General features: G+C 35.1%; 1 protein-coding gene across 1 annotated transcript in view; it reads left to right on the top strand.

The window, feature by feature from the left end:
- The first annotated feature begins 8485 nt into the window (after positions 1-8485).
- LOC100893246 overlaps positions 8486-24762 on the top strand; it is a 31652-nt gene continuing 15375 nt past the window's right edge. Inside the window, exons 1-9 of the mRNA XM_030992659.1 lie at positions 8486-8858; positions 12039-12172; positions 14353-14417; positions 14934-14985; positions 21278-21393; positions 21620-21668; positions 21945-22060; positions 22801-22899; positions 23965-24066. Coding sequence (XP_030848519.1) covers positions 8797-8858; positions 12039-12172; positions 14353-14417; positions 14934-14985; positions 21278-21393; positions 21620-21668; positions 21945-22060; positions 22801-22899; positions 23965-24066 — 795 coding nt within the window. The 5' untranslated portion in view covers positions 8486-8796. The remainder of the gene's footprint in view (positions 8859-12038; positions 12173-14352; positions 14418-14933; positions 14986-21277; positions 21394-21619; positions 21669-21944; positions 22061-22800; positions 22900-23964; positions 24067-24762) is intronic.

Genomic DNA, 24762 nt, shown 5'->3' with positions numbered 1-24762 from the left:
CTGTAACCATAAATAGTTCTTCAAAAATAAAAGCCTGTATATAATCTCATAGGCTTCCATTTGATGATCTTCTTCTAATAATAATAATACATGAGATTTATAAAGCGCCATTATCCATTTTAAATAAATGCTCAAGGCGCTTCAAAATATAAGGGAACACATTACACCATGACAAAGAATCGTGTACATTTACATAAGAAAGAAAATGCAAAAATGAAAGAATTAATGAATTTCTCTCTTCAAAACGCAAAATTAAACAAATGGGAGTTAACGTTGCTCTTAAAAGATGTTGGAGAGTCGGAGTTCTTCAGCTCATGTGGAAGTGAATTCCACTGGGCTGGTCCGGCATGAGCAAAAGCTCGTTCCCCCCAAGATTTCTTTGGAAGCGGTATGTGTAGAAGACCAGAGTTAGAGGATCGAAGGGTACGTGTGGGTTGGTAGAGGTGAACTAAAGACTGGTTGTATTTAGGAGCTGAATTTTTGAAAATTAAACGTTCTTTTACAGGCAACCAATGGAGATTTTGTAAGATAGGTGTAATGTGACTATGTTTGCTTGAAAGAGAATGTAAATAATGAGTTTAATTTGTATATAAAGTGTTTCCAATATTGATTTATATCATTTTTTCTTTGCCCTTGTTCTTTTGCATAGAATGTAAGTATCAATCTTAATTCAAATATATCTTTGTTATATGTTCTGGTCATTTTTCAGAATCTTGTTCATGTATTCACTTCTACGCTTTTTGTTCAGCTAACCACGTTAGAAGGATTGGGTGTTATTGAATTGCTACTACCTATCCATGATAAATTCCAACCATAGGTTTCGAAATGTTAATTGTTCATCTTTTAAGAAGTCATTGATTGTATGGTTATATTGTGCGTTTGCCTAACTTTATTGAACTGGTGTTGTAATCTTTCGGTAAGAAGGGATATTCGTGCACACTGATAAAGATATGTTTCCTAAACCATTGTAACAATAATGCCATTTAAAAATAATGACATGAAAATTGTCTCTTAGGCGTCCAGCTGATGATCTCCCTCTTTCTCATAAAGAAAGAGATATAAAAATGATGAGTATTATTTGTATATCAAATGTAATCTAATATCATCTGTATTGTTTACCTTTCCCCTTGTTCTTCGTTCATAGATGGTAAGTTTCTATTAAAATTCAATAATATCTTTGTTATATGTCTGGTCATTTCTTAGAATATTTGCCATGTATTCATTTCTACGCCTTTGTTTAGGTCACCACGTCAGAATGATTGGGTGTTGTAGAAATGATACCACTTTTCCATGATGACTTCTACCTCTCGGTTTTACATTCCTCATGTATCATCTTTTAGTATGTTTATCTTATTTTGTTGTCTTAATAATGAAATGGTGTTGTAATCCTTAGTTTAGAGGGGATATTCGCGCACAATGATACAGATATCTTTCTTTAGCCATTGTAACCATTAATGCCACTTAAAAATAGAGGCATGACATTATTTTTTACGGTTTCATTTGATGATCTTCTAATTCCCCATTAAGAAAGAAATATGAAGAACATGAGTATCATTTGTATATAAAGTGTAATCTAATATAATTGGTATTGTTTACATTTCCCCTTGTTCTTTGTACAAAGATGGTAAGTTTCAATTAAATTCAATAATATATTTGTTATATGTCTGGTCATTTTATGAATATTTGTCATGTATTCACTACTACGCTTTTGTTCAGCTCACCAAGTTAGAATGCTTAGGTGTTGTAGAAATGATACCACTTACCCATTAAACTGCTATCTACAGATGATGACTTCTACCCATCGGTTTAACATTCCTCAGTTTTCATCTTTTATGAAGTCACGGATTGTATGTTTTTTATGTTTTTTCTTCTTACTTTAATGAACTGGTGTTGTAATCCTTAAAGAAGGGATATTCGCGCAAAATGATAAAGATATGTTACCTAAACCATTGTAACCATAAATGCCATTTATAAATAATGGCATAAAAATTTTCAGGTCAAGTCAGGTCAATATACGGTAAAAAACACCCCAACCCAAAAAAATTGCAACAAAAGGTTTTTTAACGGTTTCTAGTGGTATTCGACCTCAAAAATAACATACTAAAAGTATACCAAAATCGAAGGTTCAGAAAGCTGTTATTTTCAAGATGGCGTCCAAAATGGCCACGGCTACCTAAAAATGGCAATAAATCACTCATTATTCATCCTAGAGACATAATTGGAGTGTCTATGCAATGGTTTTCGGGGTCATATTATCCATTAAGACAAGTAAGAATGGTTTGTGATGGTCTAGGCAACCCCAAAAATCCAAGATGGCGTCCAAAATGGTCGCCATTACATAAAAATGACCATAAGTCACTTATTATCCATCCCATAGACATAATTGGGGTGTCTATGCAATGGGTTTCGGAGTCATATTATCCATCAGGATAAGTTAGAACGTAAAGCAGTGGTTCATGAAACCACGAAATCCAATATGGCGTCAAAAGGTCCACAAAACCACTAATATTTCTTAATAGAGGGTGCACTTTATGAAAAGGAAATTAACTTATAATGTTTCTCTCTCACCCTTATGGTGTTATCGACCCCACCCTCTAGAAAAGGGTCAATTCAACTACTGACAGGTAATTGTCAACACTGAGGGAGGGGTCCGAGGGGGGGGGGGTGACAAAGACAAAGTTATAACTTAATAATATCTAGACACACATTCATAACACCTACCATACAATTAAAAATGTTTAAAACCTCTTTTTGTTCATTTCATCTTAAAGCGAATACACATACAGATATTCACGTTCCTTCATTTTGATGAGGAATGTACTTTAGTAAGGAAAAATCATCTTCTGCCCCACCATCAAGTGACTCGTTATATGGATTGTGGCATACATCAAGTTGGCAAGGTTCACCCTCATACTGTTACATGTAGTCCGTAACTTATGCAGGTATAGCGAGGTGTGCTACTAGAAGTACAGAAGTCGCAATGAATCAACTTAAAAAGATTACCTGGTGCAGCCTCCGTTTTTGACATCAGTGGAACCAGATGATTTTCCTCTAATTTCCAGCCCAGTCTGTGACGTCCATGTCTTATAATTCACTCTCCATCCATGCCATGACTTGGTAATATGTATATTGGTTGGGGCTGGCGTAGGAGGGAGTCGCATTGGTAATTTTCTTGACGAACAAGTTGTATCGTAATGATGCAAGTGAGTCATTACAGCAGCAACCAAACACGAAATACATTGCTTTGATACCAAGTTCCTCTATTAGTTCCTTTGGCTGACTTGGATAAGGAAAGTACTAGCACTGGATTCTTATGTGGCGCCATCCATATAAGTCCCCGAACAATCAGAACAATCGCGGAGGGGGTGGGGCCCCGGCCTTATTAGGGTTAAATTTAACTTAACAATAAAGGCATGGAAATTGTCTACAAGCTTTCAACTGATGATCTCCCTTTTCCCCCATACAAAAAGAGAAACTTAACAAATTATTTTCAAACTATGAGTTCATCATAATACTTTTCATCATAAATCTATTTTCCTCTACCCTTTGGCTTCGTTCATAGTGAGTAAGTATCAATCTAAAATCCATTATAATTTTATGAGTACTTTTAACAATAGGTTTAACGAATGACATGGTTCTTCTGTTATGAAGTTAGGGATTGTATGTTTATCTTATGTTTTTATATTACTTCAATGAACTGGTGCTTTAATCCTCAGTTAAGAAGGTATATTCGTGCCCAAGGATAACAGATTTTGTCTAAACCATTGCTACTCTAAGTATAAATGCCACTTTAAAAAAAGGCATGCAAATTTGATTTAAGGCTTTACACTGATGATCTCCTTCTTCTCCATAAAAAAAGAGAATTTTAAAAGATGAGTTTCATTTACAAAATATAAGATAACTTTAATATTTTTTCTCTTCCCTTTGACTTCGTTTATAGGGAGTAAGTATACATATTAATGAAATTATAACTTTTTTTTATATATATTCCAGTTGTCTTTCTGAATCTTCATTTATTATTCTCTTTTAAGGCATTTTTAAAGCTTAGCACGATATAATTCTAGGCTGTTGTAGAAATGCTACCAGTTGTCCATGATCACTTCTATCCATCGGTTTAACAATTCTAAAATTTCATCTGTTATGAAGTCACGGATTGTCTGTTTACGTTATAATTATGTCTTACTTTAATTGTATCTGTTTGATGCTTCCAACTGATGATCTCTTTCTTTCCCATAAAGAAAGACAAATTAAAAAGATGAGTATTATTTGTATATAAAATGTGATCTAATATCTGAATGTTTTACTTTTCCCCTTGTTCTTGATTCATAGTTGGTAAGTATCCATGAAAATCGTAATATATCTTTGTAATATGTCTGGTCATTTTTCACAATCGTTTTTATGTATTCACTTCTACTCTTTTTTCAACTAACCACTTTAAAATGCTTGGGTTTTGTAAAAATGCAAACCTGTATCCATGATAACTTTAAACCAAAGGTTTCGATTAAAAAAAGAAGATATTTTATGAAGTTACAGATTCTATATTTTTCTTGTGTGTTTGCCTTTCTTTAATGAACTGGTGTTGTAATACTTAGGTAAGAATTGATTTTCGTGCACCATGACAGACGTTTGTTTCCTACAACATTGTTACTATAAGTGTAACTTAAAAATAAAGGCATGCAAATTGCCTTTCTGGCTTTTAACTGATGATCTCCTTCTTCCCAATAAAAAATAGAAATCAAAAAGATGATTTTTATTTATATAAATAAGTTCATTTTAATATTTTTCTTTATTTATTTTCCTCTAACCTTGACTTCGTTCATAGGGAATAAGTATACATCTTAATTAAATTATAACTTCTTAATATATTATAGTCATCTTTCTAAATCTTTATCTATTATTCACTTTTAAGGCAATTTTTTTAAAGCAGACCACTATAGAATGCTAGGTTATTGGAGAAATGCTACCACTAGTCCATGATCACTTCTAACAATAGGTTAAACGAATGACATGGTTCTTCTGTTATGAAGTCACGGATTTTATGTTTATCTTATGTTTTTTTATATTACTTCAATGAACTGGTGCTTTAATCGTCAGTTAAGAAGGTATATTCGTGCCTAATGATAATAATTTTTTTCTAAACCATTGTTACTATAAGTATAAATGCCCCTTTTAAAAAAGGCATGCAATTTGATTTAAGGCTTTCAAATAATGATCTCCCTCTTCTCCATAAAAAAAGAGAATTTTAAAAGATGAGTTTCATTTACAAGATATAATATAACTATATATAATATTTGTCTTTATCCATTTTCTCTACCCTTTGACTTCATACATAGGGAGTAAGTATACATCTTAATGAAATTATATATATTTTTTTATATATACCAGTCATTTTTCTGAATCTTTATTTATTATTCACTTTTAAGGCATTATTAAAGCTTAGCACGATATAATTGTATAGGCTGTTGTAGAAATGCAACCAGTTGTCCATGATCACTTCTATCCATCGGGTTAAACATTCTAACAATTTCGTATGTTATGAAGTCACGAATTGTCTGTTTACCTTTTTTTATGTCTTACTTTAATGAACTGGTGTTGTAATATTTCGGTGACAAGGAATATTCGTGCCCAATGATAAAGATATGTATCCTAAACACTTATCCTAAAACACTTATTTCACCTAAAAATAAAGGCATGAACATTGTCTTTAAGGCTTTCAACTGATGATATCCTTCTTAACCATACAAAAATAAGAATTAAAAAGATGAGCGTTATTTGTATATATGAGTAAATTCTAAAATGTATTTTTATATTTTTCCTCTAACTTTTTGCTTCATTCAAAGAGAGTAAGTATAAATTTTAATTAAATTATAACTCCTTTATATATTATAGTCATCTTTCTGAATCTTTATCTATTATTCACTTTTAAGGCAATTTTGTTAAAGCACACCACTATAGAATGCTAGGTTATTGGAGAAATGCTACCACTAGTCCATGATCACTTCTAACAATAGGTTTAACGAATGACATGGTTCTTCTGTTATGAAGTCACGGATTTTATGTTTATCTTATGTTTTGTATATTACTTCAATGAACTGGTGCTTTAATCGTCAGTTAAGAAGGTATATTCGTGCCTAATGATAAAAGTTTTTTTCTAAACCATTGTTAATATAAGTATAAATGCCACTTTTAAAAAAGGCATGCAATTTGATTTAAGGCTTTCAAATGATGATCTCCCTCTTCTCCATACAAAAAGAGAATTTTAAAAGATGAGTTTCATTTACAAGATATACGATAACTATATATAATATTTGTCTTTATCCATTTTCTCTAACCTTTGACTTCGTACATAGGGAGTAAGTATACATCTTAATGAAATTATAACTTTTTTTATATAAATATACCAGTCATCTTTCTGAATCTTTATTTATTATTCACTTTTAAGGCATTCTTAAAGCTTAGCACGATATAATTATATAGGCTGTTGTAGAAATGCAACCAGTTGTCCATGATCACTTCTATCCATCGGGTTAAACATTCTAACATTTCGTATGTTATGAAGTCACGAATTGTCTGTTTAGCTTTTGTTTATGTCTTACTTTAATGAACTGGTGTTGTAATCTTTCGGTGACAAGGAATATTCGTGCCCAATGATAAAGATATGTATCCTAAACACTTATCCTAAAACACTAATTTCACCTAAAAATAAAGGCATGATTATTGTCTTTAAGGCTTTCAACTGATGATATCCTTCTTAACCATACAAAAATAGGAACTAAAAAGATGAGTGTTATTTGTATATATGAGTAAATTCTAAAATGTATCTTTATATTTTTCCTCTAACTGTTGGCTTCATTCAAAGAGAGTAAGTATAAATCTTGATTAAATTATAACCTCTTTATATATTCCAGTCGTCTTTCTGAATCTTCATTTATTATTCACTTTTAAGGCATATTTAAAGCTTACCACGACAGAATGCTAGGTTGTTGTAGAAATGCTACCAGTTGTCCATGATTACTTCTATCCATCGGTTTAACAATTCTAAAATTTCATCTGTTATGAAGTCACGGATTGTCTGTTTACCTGACGTTTATGTCGTACTTTAAATGTATCTGTTTGATGCTTCCAACTGATGATCTCTTTCTTCCCCATAAAGAAAGACAAAATTAAAAGATGAGTATTATTTGTATATCAAGTGTGATCCAATATCATCTGTATGTTTACTTTTCCCCTTGTCCTTTGTTCATGGCAAGTATCCATGAAAATCGTAATATATCTTTGTAATATGTCTGGTCATTTTTCAGAATTTGTTTCATGTATTCACTTCTACTCTTTTTTTTCAACTAACCACCTTAGAATGCTTGGGTGTTGTAGAAATGCTTCCACCTATCCATGATAACTTCAGTCCAATTTTTTTCGAAATTTGTATTTGTTGATGTTACTTTGCCCCTTTAGGTAAAAACTACTTTGCCCCTTTAGGTAAAAAGGTAGTTTATGCATGAGAGATTTTATTTTCAATGTTCCCATGTGATCTACCGGCCAGATCAATATACCTTTAAACAAATTGCGCTTTACACATGTTTAAAAGCCAAGTCCTCTCAAGATCATTGACTTTACTTTATCCAATAGAGTTCCATTGGTTCATAAACAAATAAATATGAGCTCATTTTTAGCCAGTGGCGTAGTCAGCTAGAAATGCTAAATCAAGGAAGGACCCCCCACCCCATCAGCCCACCCCCCTCCCCCGACGGAAATGCAGCAAGAACCTTGGCTGCCGGAGATAGCCGGGCATGCGTATTTTTCTTTTATACAAACACGTCCAGCGAGTTTGACGATTAATTCTAATGAACCTGTTCGCAAACAGCCTAGACTCTGTTTTAAACCATTGTGTGTGTGTTTGATTTTGAGAGAGAAAGAACGAGTAAAAGAAAGAACTTAGAGGGAGGGGAAGGGACAATAAGATGGATACATTGACGTTCAAGGAAAATTATGGTGTTGAAAGAAGTCTTACTTTTCATTCGTTGTTTGTAAGGCCCTTACAAATGGGGTAAATAGAAATAAATGAAAACATATTCTTTTTGTCTCAAAAAGTTTCACTTTGTGTTTCTTTCTTTTCATTTTTCCAAGACACGTTGGATTTGTTCAGTGTCTCATATAATATTCTAAAGAAACATTTGTAAGAACAGCGGAAAGTGATTTGAGGATATTTGAGCCTATTCCTCAAGTGTTAATATGTAATACACGTATTAGTTTTATGATATATTTATTCATATTAACAAGGTATATTTCTTATTCAGCAAATGCTTTTTTAATATTGATTTTTTTTTCCTCAAACAACCAGGGGCTCATCTTATAAAGAGTAAAGATCGATTCAAATCAATCGCAACTTGAAATTTAATTGCAACTCTGTACTAAAGGAGAAAGGCGTATGTATTAAATGTGTGCGATTGATTTGTTTAGAGGACTTAAGAAACAAAGTCCAGGTCATCCACCATATGTCTATTTCAGGGGCTTAGCTTGGAAGATTTAGTGTATCTTCTAGGCCAAATTTGTGTTTTTATCCTCACATATTTTTGTTGGTTATTCTTGATCTTCATTATTAAAGATGATACTGATGAAAAAGAGAGAAAAGACGATCAACTGACATCTTTCAAATATGACTCGGGGAGCGATCGGGATGATATTTCCTTCGGTGGCCTTTCGGCACCCCCCGAGATCCTGGCTCGGGGGCCGAGAGCACAGCAAGCGTATGCCGAAGCAGCTAAAGCTGGCAAGAAGAAAGTATTCCGAACGCGCCTGATGCTTGTGGGACAAGAACGTGTTGGAAAGACAAGTCTAAAGAAAACTCTCACAAGACAAGGGTAATCTCTTCATTATCCCTTTATCTCGTTAAGTTATTTTCTCCCTCTCTCTCTCTCTATTCTTCCTTTTTTCTGTCTCTGTATTATGTATTTCTTCCATTCACTTGAGAGAACAAAAATATACAACCTTATTAGTGATTACCAGTTATGTTGACTTAACACTTTATGTTTGGACGCATGACATCTTTTTCCAACATAATAAAGGATCAGGGAGCAAGATAATTTTAATTTGGTTTATTCTGTCTTATCTATAATGAAAATTATTCCATTTGGGAATACTTTCCTTTTTATGATCGCACTTATCTCTTATTTTCTCTTAAGTTGGTAATATAAACATTTCTAATCAGTGAACATGTACAGGAATTATACAGTGTGGTTGTTTGTGATCAATTTTGTGAATGTGCAAATTATGTCTTACAATAATGTGATAACTGTGATTTGTACAACATGTCTACAATGTTTATAATCGTGCTGTGATGTATAAAATTATATTACTTGTTGATCACTTAAGGAAGTAGTGAGATGACACATTAAAACATTGTGCACAATAATTCACTTTTGGAATCTAAATGTAATAATTTTCCTGATTCATTTTTAATTGAAAGGAATTTAATTCATTAAACATCGTTGACATGTATGATGTATCAATATATAGTTTTAACAAACAAAAATGAGAAAATAAAGAATAACATTTTGAAAACATTTCAAACATTTGAAATGTTTAAATCTTTTATTCCAACACTCTGACTTGATAATGGATATCTATGTTAGATTTTATTGAAGGACATCACTTTATATTGTAAAGACGACATAATGATTTTTTTTGTTTTGCTTTTCACTCATTAGAGGGAAATAAATCTTTTACAAAGTATACAAAGTAATGATTTTTTTTCTAAATGATTTACATGTGTCTCTTTTGAGGGGCTATCCAATCTTTATAGCAAGTTGCTTTGAAGGAAAGCAGAACAATTAGACAAACAGATTGGTGAAAGTTTGAACCAAATACATTGAGAGAGGTATGAAGCTTTTGAAAGTCGTAATTTCGTGTAGGGTCGTTTACGGTAACTTCACCATTATGGTACAAACTTAATGTGATATAATTTGCCAATATGAAATTCGATTCAATTAAATAATGTTTGATTAGACATGTTTCATGACAATAAGCCTTGTGTACACAAAATAGAAAATAAAATTAAATATGTGAGGTACTTTAAACAGTAATACATATTGGTGAAATCTTTTCTAATATATATGATAATTAATGCTAAATATATTACTCATTGCGGATGTAGTATCGAAAATAATATCGCTAGTGATATTCGTTTGTCTCGCAATGTGGTCAATAAGGAATCTAAAAGATCACGACGTTTCGTATGCTACTGCGATACTTCGTCAGGTGATAAAAACTATTGTAAGCAAGGGTCTTTTATACTTTACGGGAGGACTGGCGGAGCGGTCTATAATTCGATCGATAATTGGAACAATAACGCCCAATGCTTATTGGTCGACGCACACGGTGATCGACCAATCACCAAGGCCGCTGGTTCGGCCGCTGGTTCGGCTGATGCACCAGGCCTATTGGCCGACGCATACGGTACTCAACCAATCAACGGGCCGCTGGCTCGGGCCGTCTGCTGAATGGAATCGACCGTTGTTGGCTGGCAGGACGGCGAGTGTCATGGCGGCGTATCGTCCGCATCCAAAATTCGGGGATATCGATCCCGTTGTCTCTGTTGAAATTATTAGGATTGAGACGGATATTGATAGCTATATTGATAGCTATATTGATAGCCGTACATTGATGGGGTCTCCCAACAACTCAAGCGCCGCCTAGAGAGCCATGGCATTCGAACGGTTTTCAGATCAGATACCACCCTACGTCAACAACTTACACGCCCCAAGGATCCAATTCCTCCACATAGACGGGACGGCATTGTGTACAACATCCCTTGTAAAGGATGTGATAGATCCTACATCGGTGAAACTGCCCGTCCGATAAAAGAAAGAATCACTGAGCATAAGAGGGACGTCAGACTCCGTCGAACTGACAACTCAGCCGTAGCCGAACATGCTTGGGATAACCAGCATCAACCAGACTGGGACGGGGTTCAGTGCCTTTCCCAGGAACGGCATTGGTATACACGGAGGGTAAAAGAAGCTATCAATATCTGTCTCAATCCTAATAATTTCAACAGAGACAACGGGATCGATATCCCCGAATTTTGGATGCGGACGATACGCCGCCATGACACTCGCCGTCCTGCCAGCCAACAACGGTCGATTCCATTCAGCAGACGGCCCGAGCCAGCGGCCCGTTGATTGGTTGAGTACCGTATGCGTCGGCCAATAGGCCTGGTGCATCAGCCGAACCAGCGGCCGAACCAGCGGCCTTGGTGATTGGTCGATCATCGTGTGCGTCGACCAATAAGCATTGGGCGTTATTGTTCCAATTATCGATCGAATTATAGACCGCTCCGCCGGTCCTCCCGTAAAGTATAAAAGACCCTTGCTTACAATAGTTTTTATCACCTGACGAAGTATCGCAGTAGCATACGAAACGTCGTGATCTTTTAGATTCCTTATTGACCACATTGCGAGACAAACGAATATCACTAGCGATATTATTTTCGATATATGATAATTGTTGCCGGATACAGACGAAATATATTATCAAAGTAACAGATTTAAAGGTGCAAATGATTATAAGCAGTATCAAGAAAATAAAGCACATACTTGAACAAGGTCAGAATAGTATGTACACTGGATATGATCTCTCTCTCTCTCTCTCTCCTTTTTCTTTATTTGGATTACAACCCCATGGGACAAGGTGCTTTATTGACAGAACTGAAATTCATCATATTTTTACGAGGCGGTATATGGGAGAGCTCTTCATCCCAAATTACGTCACAAATTATTTCACAATATGAATTCACTAATTCACCAATTGGAGATTCACATAGATTAAATGTTTTTAACTTAGAAAGAAACTATAATTCATTTATTTATGGGATTTTGTTCATTGTACTCGGATTTGTCTGATTTTACCCAATTCAGGTTGTTGAAAGTTTTGAATACTTTGCGTATGGATATTACTTTTGTGAATCGGAATAAAAATGTGTATATACCATTATCCCTAATATTATTATTATTTTTATTATTCTAATTCTATTATTGCTTCAGATTTGATGAAAATGAGGCAATAACGGACGGTGTAGAAGCAACAGACGCATGTGAAATTAGCATTGAGGTTGCAAAAGCTGGCGAGAAAATGTGGTCAATTCACAAGAAAGGACATGAGAATGAAGATAACAAGGGTAAGTACAATTTGAAAAAATATTTTACCTTTACTATAAAAAAAAATAGAAATTATCTGCATGATTATATCTTTATTACTGACATTATGAATTGTTAAAACTGGTTGTGACAAATGACAATGGAAACACTTTTAAATCAAGACTTAAAGCGTATGTTTTCATTTTAATATCTTAATGTTACCTTTCGTAAGCACATATAAGCTCTGGTTTATAAATGTCTTTTACTGTTGTTAGGAATTTATTCCTTGAAACGCAGCGCGCGTAACAGCTGCACTGCTAAAACCAGGGTAATTATGCTGCATTATTGTAGAGCGCTTAGAGACTTCTGACAAAGTAAGTGTTAGGCGCTATATAAGCACTGTAATTATTATTATTATTATCGTTCTCATTATTATTGACATTGCTATTGTTTGCATTAGCATCACTATTATCATTATCATAAATACTGTTTGAAACATTTCCTGACATAGCAATCACTAAGTTATAATTCTTGCGGTGGTTATAAAGATAAAGGAATTGAACTAAATTGTCATTGCCATTCATATCACTGTTTTTGTATTGCTTTGTGAATATCAAATTATCGAAATTGATTAATAAACTGCAAAGTATTTGGGAACAACCTTCCCATTGCCTTTACAAAAATATATTTTAAACAAATCAATTTATTCCACAAGCTTCTTTTCCCGAAGGTGGTGCCAGAAGCATTATGTTTTTAAGTTTTCCGTCCGTCCGTAAGTCCGTCCCGCTTTCTAGATAATGCGATATCTTAAGAACCACTTAAGAATTGAGGCTCAAACTTAGCGACAATATGTATCACCATAGGAAGACGATATCAGTAGATTTGTTTGTAACTAGGTCAGAGGTCAAAGGTCACAGAGGTCAACCTATACAATTCCAGCTATCAGCCTTGTCATTGCAACATTTCTTGAACCACTAGAGATATTCAAACTCAAACATAGTGATTATAAGTATTACCATAGGAAGACAATCTCATCAGATTTCGGGTAAAAAAGGTGAAAGGTGAAAGGTCACAGAGGTCAATTTCTGAAATTACAGGTTTTAGTCTTGCTATTGAGATATCAAAAACCACAAGAGATAGGCATTTTTTTACATTGTGATATGTCACAAATAATTCCATCCATTTTGTATACTGAATTTAGGGTGGAGGCATAAGGGAGACGCAGTCGCATTTGTCTTGTTATTCTTCTTATGGATAGCATGTTCTTAGAATTCACTGAAACATATCCTTTTTAGCCATAAGTTTTTGAAGACAATTATATTTCAGTCAAGATGTATATTAGAACAATTAAATGAGTTGCATCACATCACATCATATGTCTAACCAGGGGCGTAGACAACGGGGGGGGGGGGGGGATGAGGGGGATGCATCCCCCCCCCCCCACCTCACAAGGTGGGGGGGGGGGGGGTGGCATGTACAATCATCCCCCCAGGTTTTGGGGAATGATATTTGCTTACTTAATAAGTCATAATGATGATAATAATAGTAATAATAATAATAATGATAACAATTATAATATTTATAATAATAATAATTATGATGATGATAATAATAATCCTCATCATTATTGTAATTGTGTTTATTGTTATTAGCCGCATTCACACGGTGAAAGCCAATTCAGACGGTAAAACCCCCCCCCCCCCCCCTTGGGCGCCCCCCCCCCCCTAAAAAAAAAAAGAAAACAAAAAGAACGCACGCTGGAGAGAAACCCTTTCAAGTGCAAATATTGTGAGAAGATTTTCAACTCATCTGGTAACTTAACCAAACACATGATAACTCTGGATATAACTGTGTATTTAACTGTTACTTGATTTAAAAAGACGTTATCATGCACTGCTTTTTATGGTCTCCATTGTGTTAATAGATGCCAGGAAAACATCACTTACGGGGTTCAAATATAAAAAAAAAAAAAAATCGGCTCGCGGCTCGTGGACGATGCTCCGCATCGTCATTATTTTGGTCAACCCCCCCCCTTAGCAAAAAGCTAGATCCGCCCCTGAGTCATCCCCCCAGGTGTACGAACCTGTCTACGCCACTGTTTCTAACTATCTGGTAATTTGTAACTTCCTATAAAGACAGAATTGCACATCAAATCTAATATTACAATTAATTTAATTCATGATACAAGAGTAGAATATATTATGATCATTTACTTTCACAGAGGATGAATACAAAAAAGCTCTTGCGGATGACATAGCAAAGAGGCTGACCGTGAACCCTCAACAGGTAATTATTTCCATCTAGGTGTTGTTTCTCTGATTTGAGGTAAACCCGTTAGAGAGAATGAAATGTCTTTCGTACTTGATGATAGACATCCAAAAAAATAAATGTTGTCCAAAATTGTGTTCAATGAATTCGATATCAATATACCTGAGTAGTATGTAAAGAATGATCATTTTATGGGCTGTCCGAGAATACAATGCACTACAGTATATCGAGGATGCTGTTTCCTTTGCATTTTATTCATGATGGTATATTTTGATTATTTGTATTAGTGCATTGCAGTATTCAAATACTCTAGCACATGTATTAGCTGTCTGTGTGCATAAAGTGTGTCAAGTACTTAGTCAATCATACTATTAAACAATAAATTGCTCTAGACCAGCCTAGGATGACAATGTAAACAAACAAATAGTGGGATTATTTCATCAATCACTTAAACAAATAAGTCCGAGTTGCTATTTGTAATGCGGCTAGTGCAAGCTCAATGATTGCAATCTTGACTCTTTTTTGTGTGTACAGGGTCAAGGAAGTTTTGAACCACACAGCAGAGGTCTGAATCAAGAAGAAGAAGGTTTGTGTATATGTTTTTGTTTAGCTTTAATTTGTTTGTGTTTTTCTTAACTCTAGATCAATCCTTATATCATCTTCCGTGATATATAAAGTATTAGTATAATACAAAAAGTTGATGACAAATATTTTACTTCTTAAAACTGCTTTTAAAGTGTTTTCACATAATATTTTTTCATAACTCAATGCACAATTTAAAATGCTACCAATTCTGACCTGAAAAATGTCAGCTACGTGAAATATTATCTCAACAATGATGATAATGGTATTAATAGTCACACTTGTAGGCCTATAGATGGTAGAACGATAGTGCACATGCTCCACTCCCTGATGAGTATTTAGACCAGTCGCCATTTTACAAATGCACACGTGCCAATCCAACCACAGTATATTTTGATTCTTTGCAATACTGGTATATCTTTAGCTCTGACGTTTTGATTTTTTGAACCTGACAATTGAGGAAAATAAAGCACTTTTATCTGAAAACTAAAAGCATATAGATTTTCAGGCACATAGTGTTTATGCTTTAAAATGTATTTTATTTGTATTGTTTTTTTTCTTCTTATTGTCATTATTATTGTTTTTATCATCATTATTATTACTATTAATAGTATAATTATTATTATCATTGTAGTTATTTCGCAATATCTCTGCTTGATCTATGATGGTTATACTGATGGGGATTTTACATATACACTCCGGAGCCCGGAGTACAATAACATATATTGGGAATTTTCGGCCAGTGTCCGGCCGGTTACCGTAAAGTTCCTACGGGCGCCGGGACAGTTTTTTTTAAGCCTTACGGGCGCCTCGATGCTGAGTTGGCTGCTCCCAATTCTCCCGGCGTTTTTATCTGACTGTTGGGCCGTAAAAAGCTCGTAAAGGGCCCGTGGAGCACCTTACGGGTCCCGTGCGGCCCCATCACGATTTTCTGGGCAATGAACAATCTTTACGGGTGCCTTGCGGTGCTCAAGGGCGCCATACGTTTACCCTACGGCTCCCTCACGGGCCCCTCGAGATCCCCGGGTGATATGCAACACACCGGGCGTCTGCCGTCCGGGGGCCATTTGAAATGAATATTGCCCGTGCGGGCCCCTCACGGCGGCATCTCAAAGCTTACAAGACAGCTTTAAATACAGGAGGTGCGGATGTCAGAGGACACATCGTTCAGAACACCGCACGGCACCCGGCTGGGCCCCGGCAGGGCTTCTTCTGGGAGTCATGGGTGCACCTGCTCATCAGATGGAGCCCGTAAGCTCACCGGCAGGCACCCAGCGGGCACCCTGCGGACACCCTTAGAGGCGCCTTGCATTTCACTCATCCGATTTTCACCGGGCACCTCCCGGGCGCCGCAGAATATGTGACCACACATGCAGTATAAATGACATTCGGAAGGTTCCCGTACGGTCTCTAAATCCACGGCAAGCCGCCGGGTATGGAGAATCGTACGGGGCCCGGTTCATATGTTATCTAGGCATAAGGGCAAGCTACAATATGTAGCCATAAGCCTCTAATAATTTTTTTCGCATCAGTCTTGCGGTACCAAGCAGACCTGCTCCCTAAAGAAGTTCTATCTTTTAAGGTAACCCCGATTTTATTCAGATGCTTAGGAAGATTGCTTTCTCAGTAATCCTAGCATCACCAGGCGCAGCTAAATCTAGTACGATGGCCCAACCACCACCATTTCTTGGTATTTCACAGCTTACCAGTTCTCCTCCTAGGTCTTGATTTCAATCTGTTCCTTCTCTTTCTCAGTTATCTTAGCATCACCACGCGCAGTTATATCAATTACGATCCATTGGCTCTTTTGTCCACTACTAGGATCTATCGATCTGTCTAGATGTTAAAACCCCAGAGCAATTTTTTGTCAGGATTTTTTTACCATTTTCCCTGGCTCATGATCATATCCCTTGTCTGTAGCTTCAAGTCAATTGTTGACAATGATCCAGTGTATGAATCTGGATGCATTGCTGTGTCGTTGGAGGTACTCAACCTGCGCCGTAAAACCGCATTTACTGTTCAGATGACCTGCTGTCTCTCCCTTTGTTCCACATATTCTGCAGAGTAGGGACACATCATTTTTTCTCAACTTTCGCCTTGAATGCCTTTGTCCTCAGTGCTTGATCTTGAGCCGCAGTGATAAAACTTCCTGTCTTTTTCATATCATTAGTATTATCAGGTGGGCTGTATCTAATACAGAACACCTTATAATTTTGTTACAATTGCCTTTATTTATTATTTATTTATTTATTCATCAGGTGGGCTGTATATCGTACAGAACACCTTATAATTTCGTTAACATTGCCTTTATTATTTATTTATTTATTAAATATTTTTCTTATTTCTAACCACTTTTTTGTTGGCAAGATAACTTAAAAATGGCTCGATCAAATGCCTTGAAATTTGGCACACATATGTATAGGCATATGTACAAAGCACAATAACGCTTTCAACATTGACCTTCACTGATGACGTCATCTAGGCGCCATTTTGTAAAATTTTACGAAAATCAACTCATGATCATATCTCCATAACCAAAAGGTATTTCTCATTCATATTTACCATGATCAAGGTCAATATCCGTCCGGTCAATTGCAAGTCAAATAACGCGCGTGTGCGCGTATATCCGCGCGTCAATACGCGCACAAAATTTTTAAATGCTAAAAATCGTCTCAAAATCATTTTGCATACGTTTAACCCTAATAAGGCCGGGGGGGGGGGCCATTATGGCCCCCCCCCCTCCACGATTTTTCTGATTGTTCGAGAACGCATATGGATGGCGCCTCGCCGCTCGCTGACTTTTTTCTTTAGAGTCTTGCGCATCTTTAAAAAAAAAAAAAAAAAAAATCGGACCTATAGTTACAAGGTCACGTGACCTTTTGTCTTTGCATGTCAGCCCGAAAATCGCTCATTTTTGTGATTTGTGTACAAAACATATGGAAATGTCATTTTTCCTATAAATAGATCAAACATTGGTTATTGGGTCTTGTTTAAAGTTTAGGTGGTTGTTTTGGGAGTCAAAATAGTTGAATTGTAGGAAGAAATGAAAAAAAAAAAAAAACAATAACATAAATAAGTTAAAAAAACAATGAAATACATAAGAAATTATCAAAACAAGAGATAACATAAGGAATAAGCTGGCTCTTCCAATTTTTTTTGTCGTATTATTGTTCCAAATGGTCTAATGAATATATGTAGTGAAAAAGAATGCTTAAATATGAATAATATAGGATTTATGGGTAAAAATGTGATTTTATGACGTTATTTGCATAAATTACCATAAATATGCAAATGAGGGATTTTTTTCAAAAAATTGAAATTATCATATTGTTCTATACACTTCACTTGACATGCGTGCAAATTTTCGCGGAGATCGGCCGTTTCACGGCCGAGATCTTAGGGGGGGGGGGGGCCATAATGGCCCCCCCCCCCCGGCCGTAGTAAGACTTCAAATAGCCCGGCCTTATTAGGGTTAAGGCCATTCTAAGCATTTTATACAAAAATCGCGCACACGCGCATGCGCGCGCGTTAAACTATTGCACAACATAGAATCGCCTTTTTTTTTTCTTTCATAAAATTCCACATATATTTACAAACAAATTGATACCATGTTTGTCTCTTTATGACTATTAAAAACGGAATGATCGACCGTTTAACAAAAATTTCCGTGCGCGCGAGCTCTTGTAATACATAGCATATATGGGCAAAAACATGCCTATACAAAATCCATTGTAGCCCTTTAGGATGCAAGGTGACCCCAATTTTGTTTCATATTTTAATAGAGTATGATTCAGAAATATTTTTTGATGTCTCATTTGACCCTCAAGTAACTCATGACGTCATCATAATGGCCTACGAACTCAAAATTCCAATTTGCATATTATGACGTCAGCATATTTATGGAAAATTGATTGTATCTCTGTAAATATTGATTGATTTTCTTCCAAATTTTGATATGTACTAGCTGATACAATTTTCTACAAATGCAATGACTACTATTCTTCATTTTGACAAAGGCATCATGGCATATTTTTGAGATTTAAGGAGGCATGTCAATTTTTCACATTTTGCGTGTATTCTCGATGGGACATGACTTTTTCTCAAAACTCGATTCTACATTCCCGTCTTTCGCGAGCAATATCTACGTCGTTATAGCTTCATTTACGCTGAACTTCGAGTATGTTGTAGCTGAGACAAAAACCTTTCTCAAATGTACCCTTTATTTTGTCTCAATTTTGTGTTGGATCAGCCCACCTATACTTGTTCCAAACAAGTATTACAAATCTAGTTTATTTTTCTTATTTCGACCCACTTTTTTGTTAGCAAGATAACTTTAAAATGGTTAAATTAAATGCTTTGATATTTGGCACACATATGTATAGGTATATGGACAAAACACGGTAATGTTTTCAACCTTAACCTTGATTGATGACGTCATCTAGGCGCCATTTTGTGAAATTTTCTGAAAATCAACTCATGATCATATCTTCATAACCAAAAGGTATTTCTCATTCATATTTATCATGATCAAGGTCAATATCAGTTCGGTTAATTTCAGGTCAAAAAACGCGCGCATGCGCAAAAATCCGCGCGTCAGTGCGCGCGCACATTTTTTAAATGCTCAAAATCGTCTTAAATTTATTCTGCATACGTTTTAGGTCATTTTAAGCATTTTATAAAAAAATCGCGCACACGCGCAGGCGCGTGCGTTTTCGCGCGTAACTCCATTACACAACATAGCATCGCCATTTTTTTCTTTCATGATATTTCTCACAATTTTTCGAGGAATATGATACCATGTTTATCTCTTTATGACCATTTATAACAAGATGAGCGTCAATTCAATATAAACGACCGTGCGCGCGAGCTCCCTTAATACATAGCATTTATAGGCAAAAACATGCCTATACAAAATCCATTATAGCTCTTTGGAATGAACCGTGACCTTCAATTTTTTTTCATATTTAGATAGAGTATGAGTCGGAGATATTATTTCATGTCTCATTTGGCCATTAAGTGTATCGTGACATCATCATAATGGCCTTCGAACTAAAAATAGGAATTTGCATATTATGACGTCAGCATATTTCTGGAAAATTGATTGTATCTCTGTATATATTGATTGATTTTCTTTAAAATTACGATATGTTGTAGCTAAGATAATTCTCTACAAGTTCAATGTTAATCATTTTTCATTTTGATGACGTCATCAGAGTGAATATTTTGATTAAAGGCCTCATGTCAGACATTTCATAATTTGCGTGTTATGACTAAAAAGGTGAATTTCGTTCACGTAATGAATCTACATGATAGTTTTTTATAAGAATTTTTAAGCAGTATTTCGCTTAATTTTGCTCTATTTTGTTTTCAAATTTTAGTTGACCAGCCCACCTATACTTGTTCCAAACAAGTATTATATGTCTAGTTATTCTTATTATTATTATTATTACTAATATTTCTTCGGGTGTCCTTTCTTCGTCCAGTCCCAGGACCTGTCACACTTTCATCAACTGACCATGTAGTGGCTTAGCCTTTCAATTCTTCAGACTTCCTTCATACGTCCATGTAATAGGTGTCCTATTCCAGTACACCAATATATTTGCAGTCATCTTTTTCCACTGATATCATCTTGCGTCCATGAGGCAAGGTGATTCCATCATTCTTCTCAACCTTCACTCTCTTTAGTATGAGAATTTCACACCTCTCGAGTCTAAACTCCATTCCAATGTCATCACTGAACACATGGATTATGTTCAGTAGTGAGTCCACTTCCCCATCATCCTTCCCGTCGAGCTTTATGTCAACCATGGACATCAAGTGATTGAGAGTCTCAGACTCCTTGCCTAAGGGATATTGTCTTTCCGAGGTATCAGGAAGATGGAAATTGCTTCATTCAACAGTTTTTTAACATAAGTGGAAGGCATGTCATGGGCCTGAAGTTATCCACATAGTTTTACAAGGAGGGATTCTTCATGCACAGTATTGCTTGTTCACTAAGGTACACTACCTGTTTATTTTTTTTCAGTTCGGATATAGTCTTGAATGATTATGATCAAAATAGTCACATTCGAACTTTTGAAGGCCATTTTTAGGTGGTAGAATGATAATGCACATGCTCAATTGACCAGGCGCCATTTTACAAACGCACACATGTCAATCCAACCACTCTAACGTTCGCATCCTTCTTGGTACCCATTCAACACCTGGGCGGAGTGGCATATGTAGATTAATTATAAAAAAATTAAAAAAAAAAAAAAGTCCTACAAAAACATATATGTATTTCTTCTTTCTTACAGACGAATCTGTCTTCGATAGTGTGGAGGCGCCCAAGGCTGAAGTGAAGGGTGAAAATATGCCGAATCGAATAGCAAGTCTGGTGCGGAAAATGCTAAAGAAACTGGTTCACAGAAAGGTAAAATTCCTGTTTTTAACCTTGCATCTTTATGTGGTTTAGTCAGTCATGCAATGACACAATGAATTACTCTAGACCAGTCCAGCATGACAGAGTAAATGCAAAAAAGGTTGAGTGTAACCGTCTCACCAACCACTTTGAAAAAAGTAGTTCTAATTGTTTATTGTGATGCCGATAGTGCAAGCTGCTCGATGATAATCTTAATACTGGTTTATTTTGTGTACAGGATCAAGAAACTTTAGAACCACACAGAGGCCTGAATCCTTCAGAAGCAGGTTTGTGTTTTTGTTTGTCTTGTTTTGTGTTATTTTAGTTGGTTTGTATTGTTTGTTTGATTTCTTACCAGTCGATCAATCCTTTATTGATCATTCATAATATATGCAATATCAATACAAATTGATAAGAAATATAATCCCTTTAAAATGTTATCACAAAACAATTGTTATAACCCAGTAATCAATTTTGACTTGTTAAATGTCAGTTACATGAAATATTCTCACAATATTAATGTTATGTTATTATTACATATATGTATTTGTCCTTTATTACAGAAGAATTTGTCTTGGATAATGTGGAGGTGCCCACAGCTAAAAAGGAGGATGACAATATGCCAAATCAAATAGCAAGTCTGGTGGAGGAAATGCTTAAGGAACAGGTTCACCTAAAGGTAGAATTCATTTTTTAACCTTGTATCTCCATGTGGTATAATATGTACACAATTTTCTACAATGCCTTTGTTTTATCCTAGAATCTTATGTTTGACCTAATGTATGTTTTGATCTCACTTGTATTTGTATTATTATATGTGCATGATATATTGAATAAAGAACTGATTTATAATTTATGTGTTTATTATAACTGTTGTTTAATATTGTTTAATGAGACATTGGTGCGCTTAGAGACACCCTTATTAAGCGCCTGATAAATGTTGTGTATTTTTATTATTATTATTATTACAGTTAATGGTATCATCGGATTATGGTGTGTTTCCACAAGAGTTTTTAACGGCAGATACTCCATTAGACCCTAAAAAAAAAGAAGAGATGGAAAGTAACAGTATTTCAAAATCCAAGAAAACATACATATTAGCATACCAGCTGTTCTCAACCTTATTTTGTGTCAGGAGTGGGGTGAAAATCTATGTTTTATCTTAAGGGACATAAGAGTGAGAAAGATCTATCAAGGAAAGGAAGAAAAGTTGCCTTTTTTAACAGGTTTCCATGGAGAAAAAAAAACTTGCGAATATATAAACAGGATTCTTAATGGCCATATGCTTACTGGATGTTTTGGATAAAGTTGTTTTGTTATTGTCTTCAGGATCAGTACTGATGTTCCTATTAATTTTTGTAAAATGTTGTTGTTGCCAATTGTTCATATGGATGTGTATTCATTTACCTCATTCCTCAGGAGATAGGAGCAGACAGGACTGATAGCGGTAGAGGAGAAGGAGTCTCCCTAAGTATATGGGACTTTGCTGGTCACGACATATACTACTCAACCCATCAGGTAAAATAACATTTTAAGAACATTAGATTCCCTGTAAATTATACCGTGGTACCATGAAAGCAAATGTGTAAAGTATTGTTAGTTTCTATAGAACAAATCGAATACATTGTATTGATTACAGTCTCCCATATATCCATTATGGCTTTCTTGTCCTAAATCTTTGATATTTCTCTGATCAGTTTCAGTGTAGATATCTCATTCTCAAAGAAATCACTGTCTCAATATAAGCTTCAGTTCAGGGCATATGGATTCGTGTACTTTTAGTATGCACAGCTGGTGGCCTACATATTAGTTTTTACCATACATTTTATACAGGTGCATTAATGTGTGGTCCAGTCATAGATGGAAAGTCATGCCCAGGGTCTAAATGTGTACTTCTTTTATTTATTTGATATTCCATTGTAGGAGAACAAACTTCACATAAGTAAGATTGCTGGCTTCTTGTTATATAATAAAGTGAAGAAATATGCTTTAAACTGCAAAAACCTAAGAACTATGTCTTAATTTTGTAATGTTATTTCTTTTTCAACAAAACTGTATTATTTCTTTGACCTGTCACTATCACAGAGTTGTCTAGGAATTGGTAATATGTATGCAATTGATAACGGCTACATCAGTCAGTTTTTTCCAAAGAAGCTTTGTCTTGGGTTTGAAAAAAAGGATATTGCAGTTTAGAGACCTCTTGCCCTTACTGATTGATTGTACTCCCTATAAATACATTTAACAACTAAATTATTCATACCCTTATCAAGTTTTCTTATTTTTAGGTACGTACACAAATAATTTGTCAAGATGTATGTTTCCTGAGAATGTGACATATTGAAGCTTACATCTAAAAGTATTTAACAAAGGCCTTAATTCAACCAGTCCACATTGCATTCATGAGTTACGAACAACACACACACACACAAACACACCAAAGAGTATGAATCATTTAGTTGTTAATCGTATATAAACAGTGCCTGAGGTTCTTTATTATTATCGAAAATATTAGAGCATATAGATATAACATAGCATTGTAGTTATTCAATACTTATGCATCACTTGTATTCTCTTCTCCTGTAGGTGTTTCTGACGTGGCGAGCTATTTATGTGATTGTCTTTGATCTCAGTAGAAGTTTGGATTCTGTCGTTCCCCCTGAATCCAGAGACAAGAATTATGAAATGGTATTTTTTTCTTTTATTTTATACTGCTTAGCAAAAATAAATTATGCTTTACAGGGGATAGATAAATGTTAAATAGTGTTGTGCGTTCTTTGCCAAACATCAGTTATTTTCCTAAAGTTATTTTGTAAAGTTTTACTTTTGCTCATCATTCATTAATCGTATACAATGTGTTTTTAAAGTATAGATAGTATGTAAAGCTCTTGTTCTTTTTGACTATTTTTAAACGTAAATTTAACCTGTTTCCGTCTGGATTAATACTTGTGTAAATTGTTGGTACGATTAAATCAGTGATATATTAAACTTTGTTTTCCTTCACTTTTCAGAGCAGGGTTTTGAGATTACATAGTTGACATTTCTATCTCTTTGAAAGTCTCTGTTCGAAAATACACGTAGGCCTACAATGTCATCCTACCAATCACGTCCACACTTGGGCATGACATTAAAATGATCAGCTTTTGAGAAGAAAAAAAAAACATTTAGCAACTGTAATGTTTTACCAATTTAATATCAAGGATTACTGCTATTTCTCTTCATGATTAATGTACCATCTCCGCATGTCATCTTCTCATACATCTTATTTCATCCCTATTCTTTAATGAATTCTAATTCTCTTACTGTAGCATAAATTATTTTTCCTTAATATCCCTTTTGTATATACAGTAATTATGGAGTAGTAAAAAGGATTGCCACGGTTCA

The sequence above is a fragment of the Strongylocentrotus purpuratus genome, unplaced genomic scaffold, assembly GCF_000002235.5.
Source record: "Strongylocentrotus purpuratus isolate Spur 01 unplaced genomic scaffold, Spur_5.0 spur5_scaffold_20, whole genome shotgun sequence".
Classification (NCBI taxonomy): Eukaryota; Metazoa; Echinodermata; class Echinoidea; order Camarodonta; family Strongylocentrotidae; genus Strongylocentrotus; species Strongylocentrotus purpuratus.
Note: the sequence above shows the minus strand (reverse complement) of the source record. Positions and strands in the feature narration are given on the sequence as shown.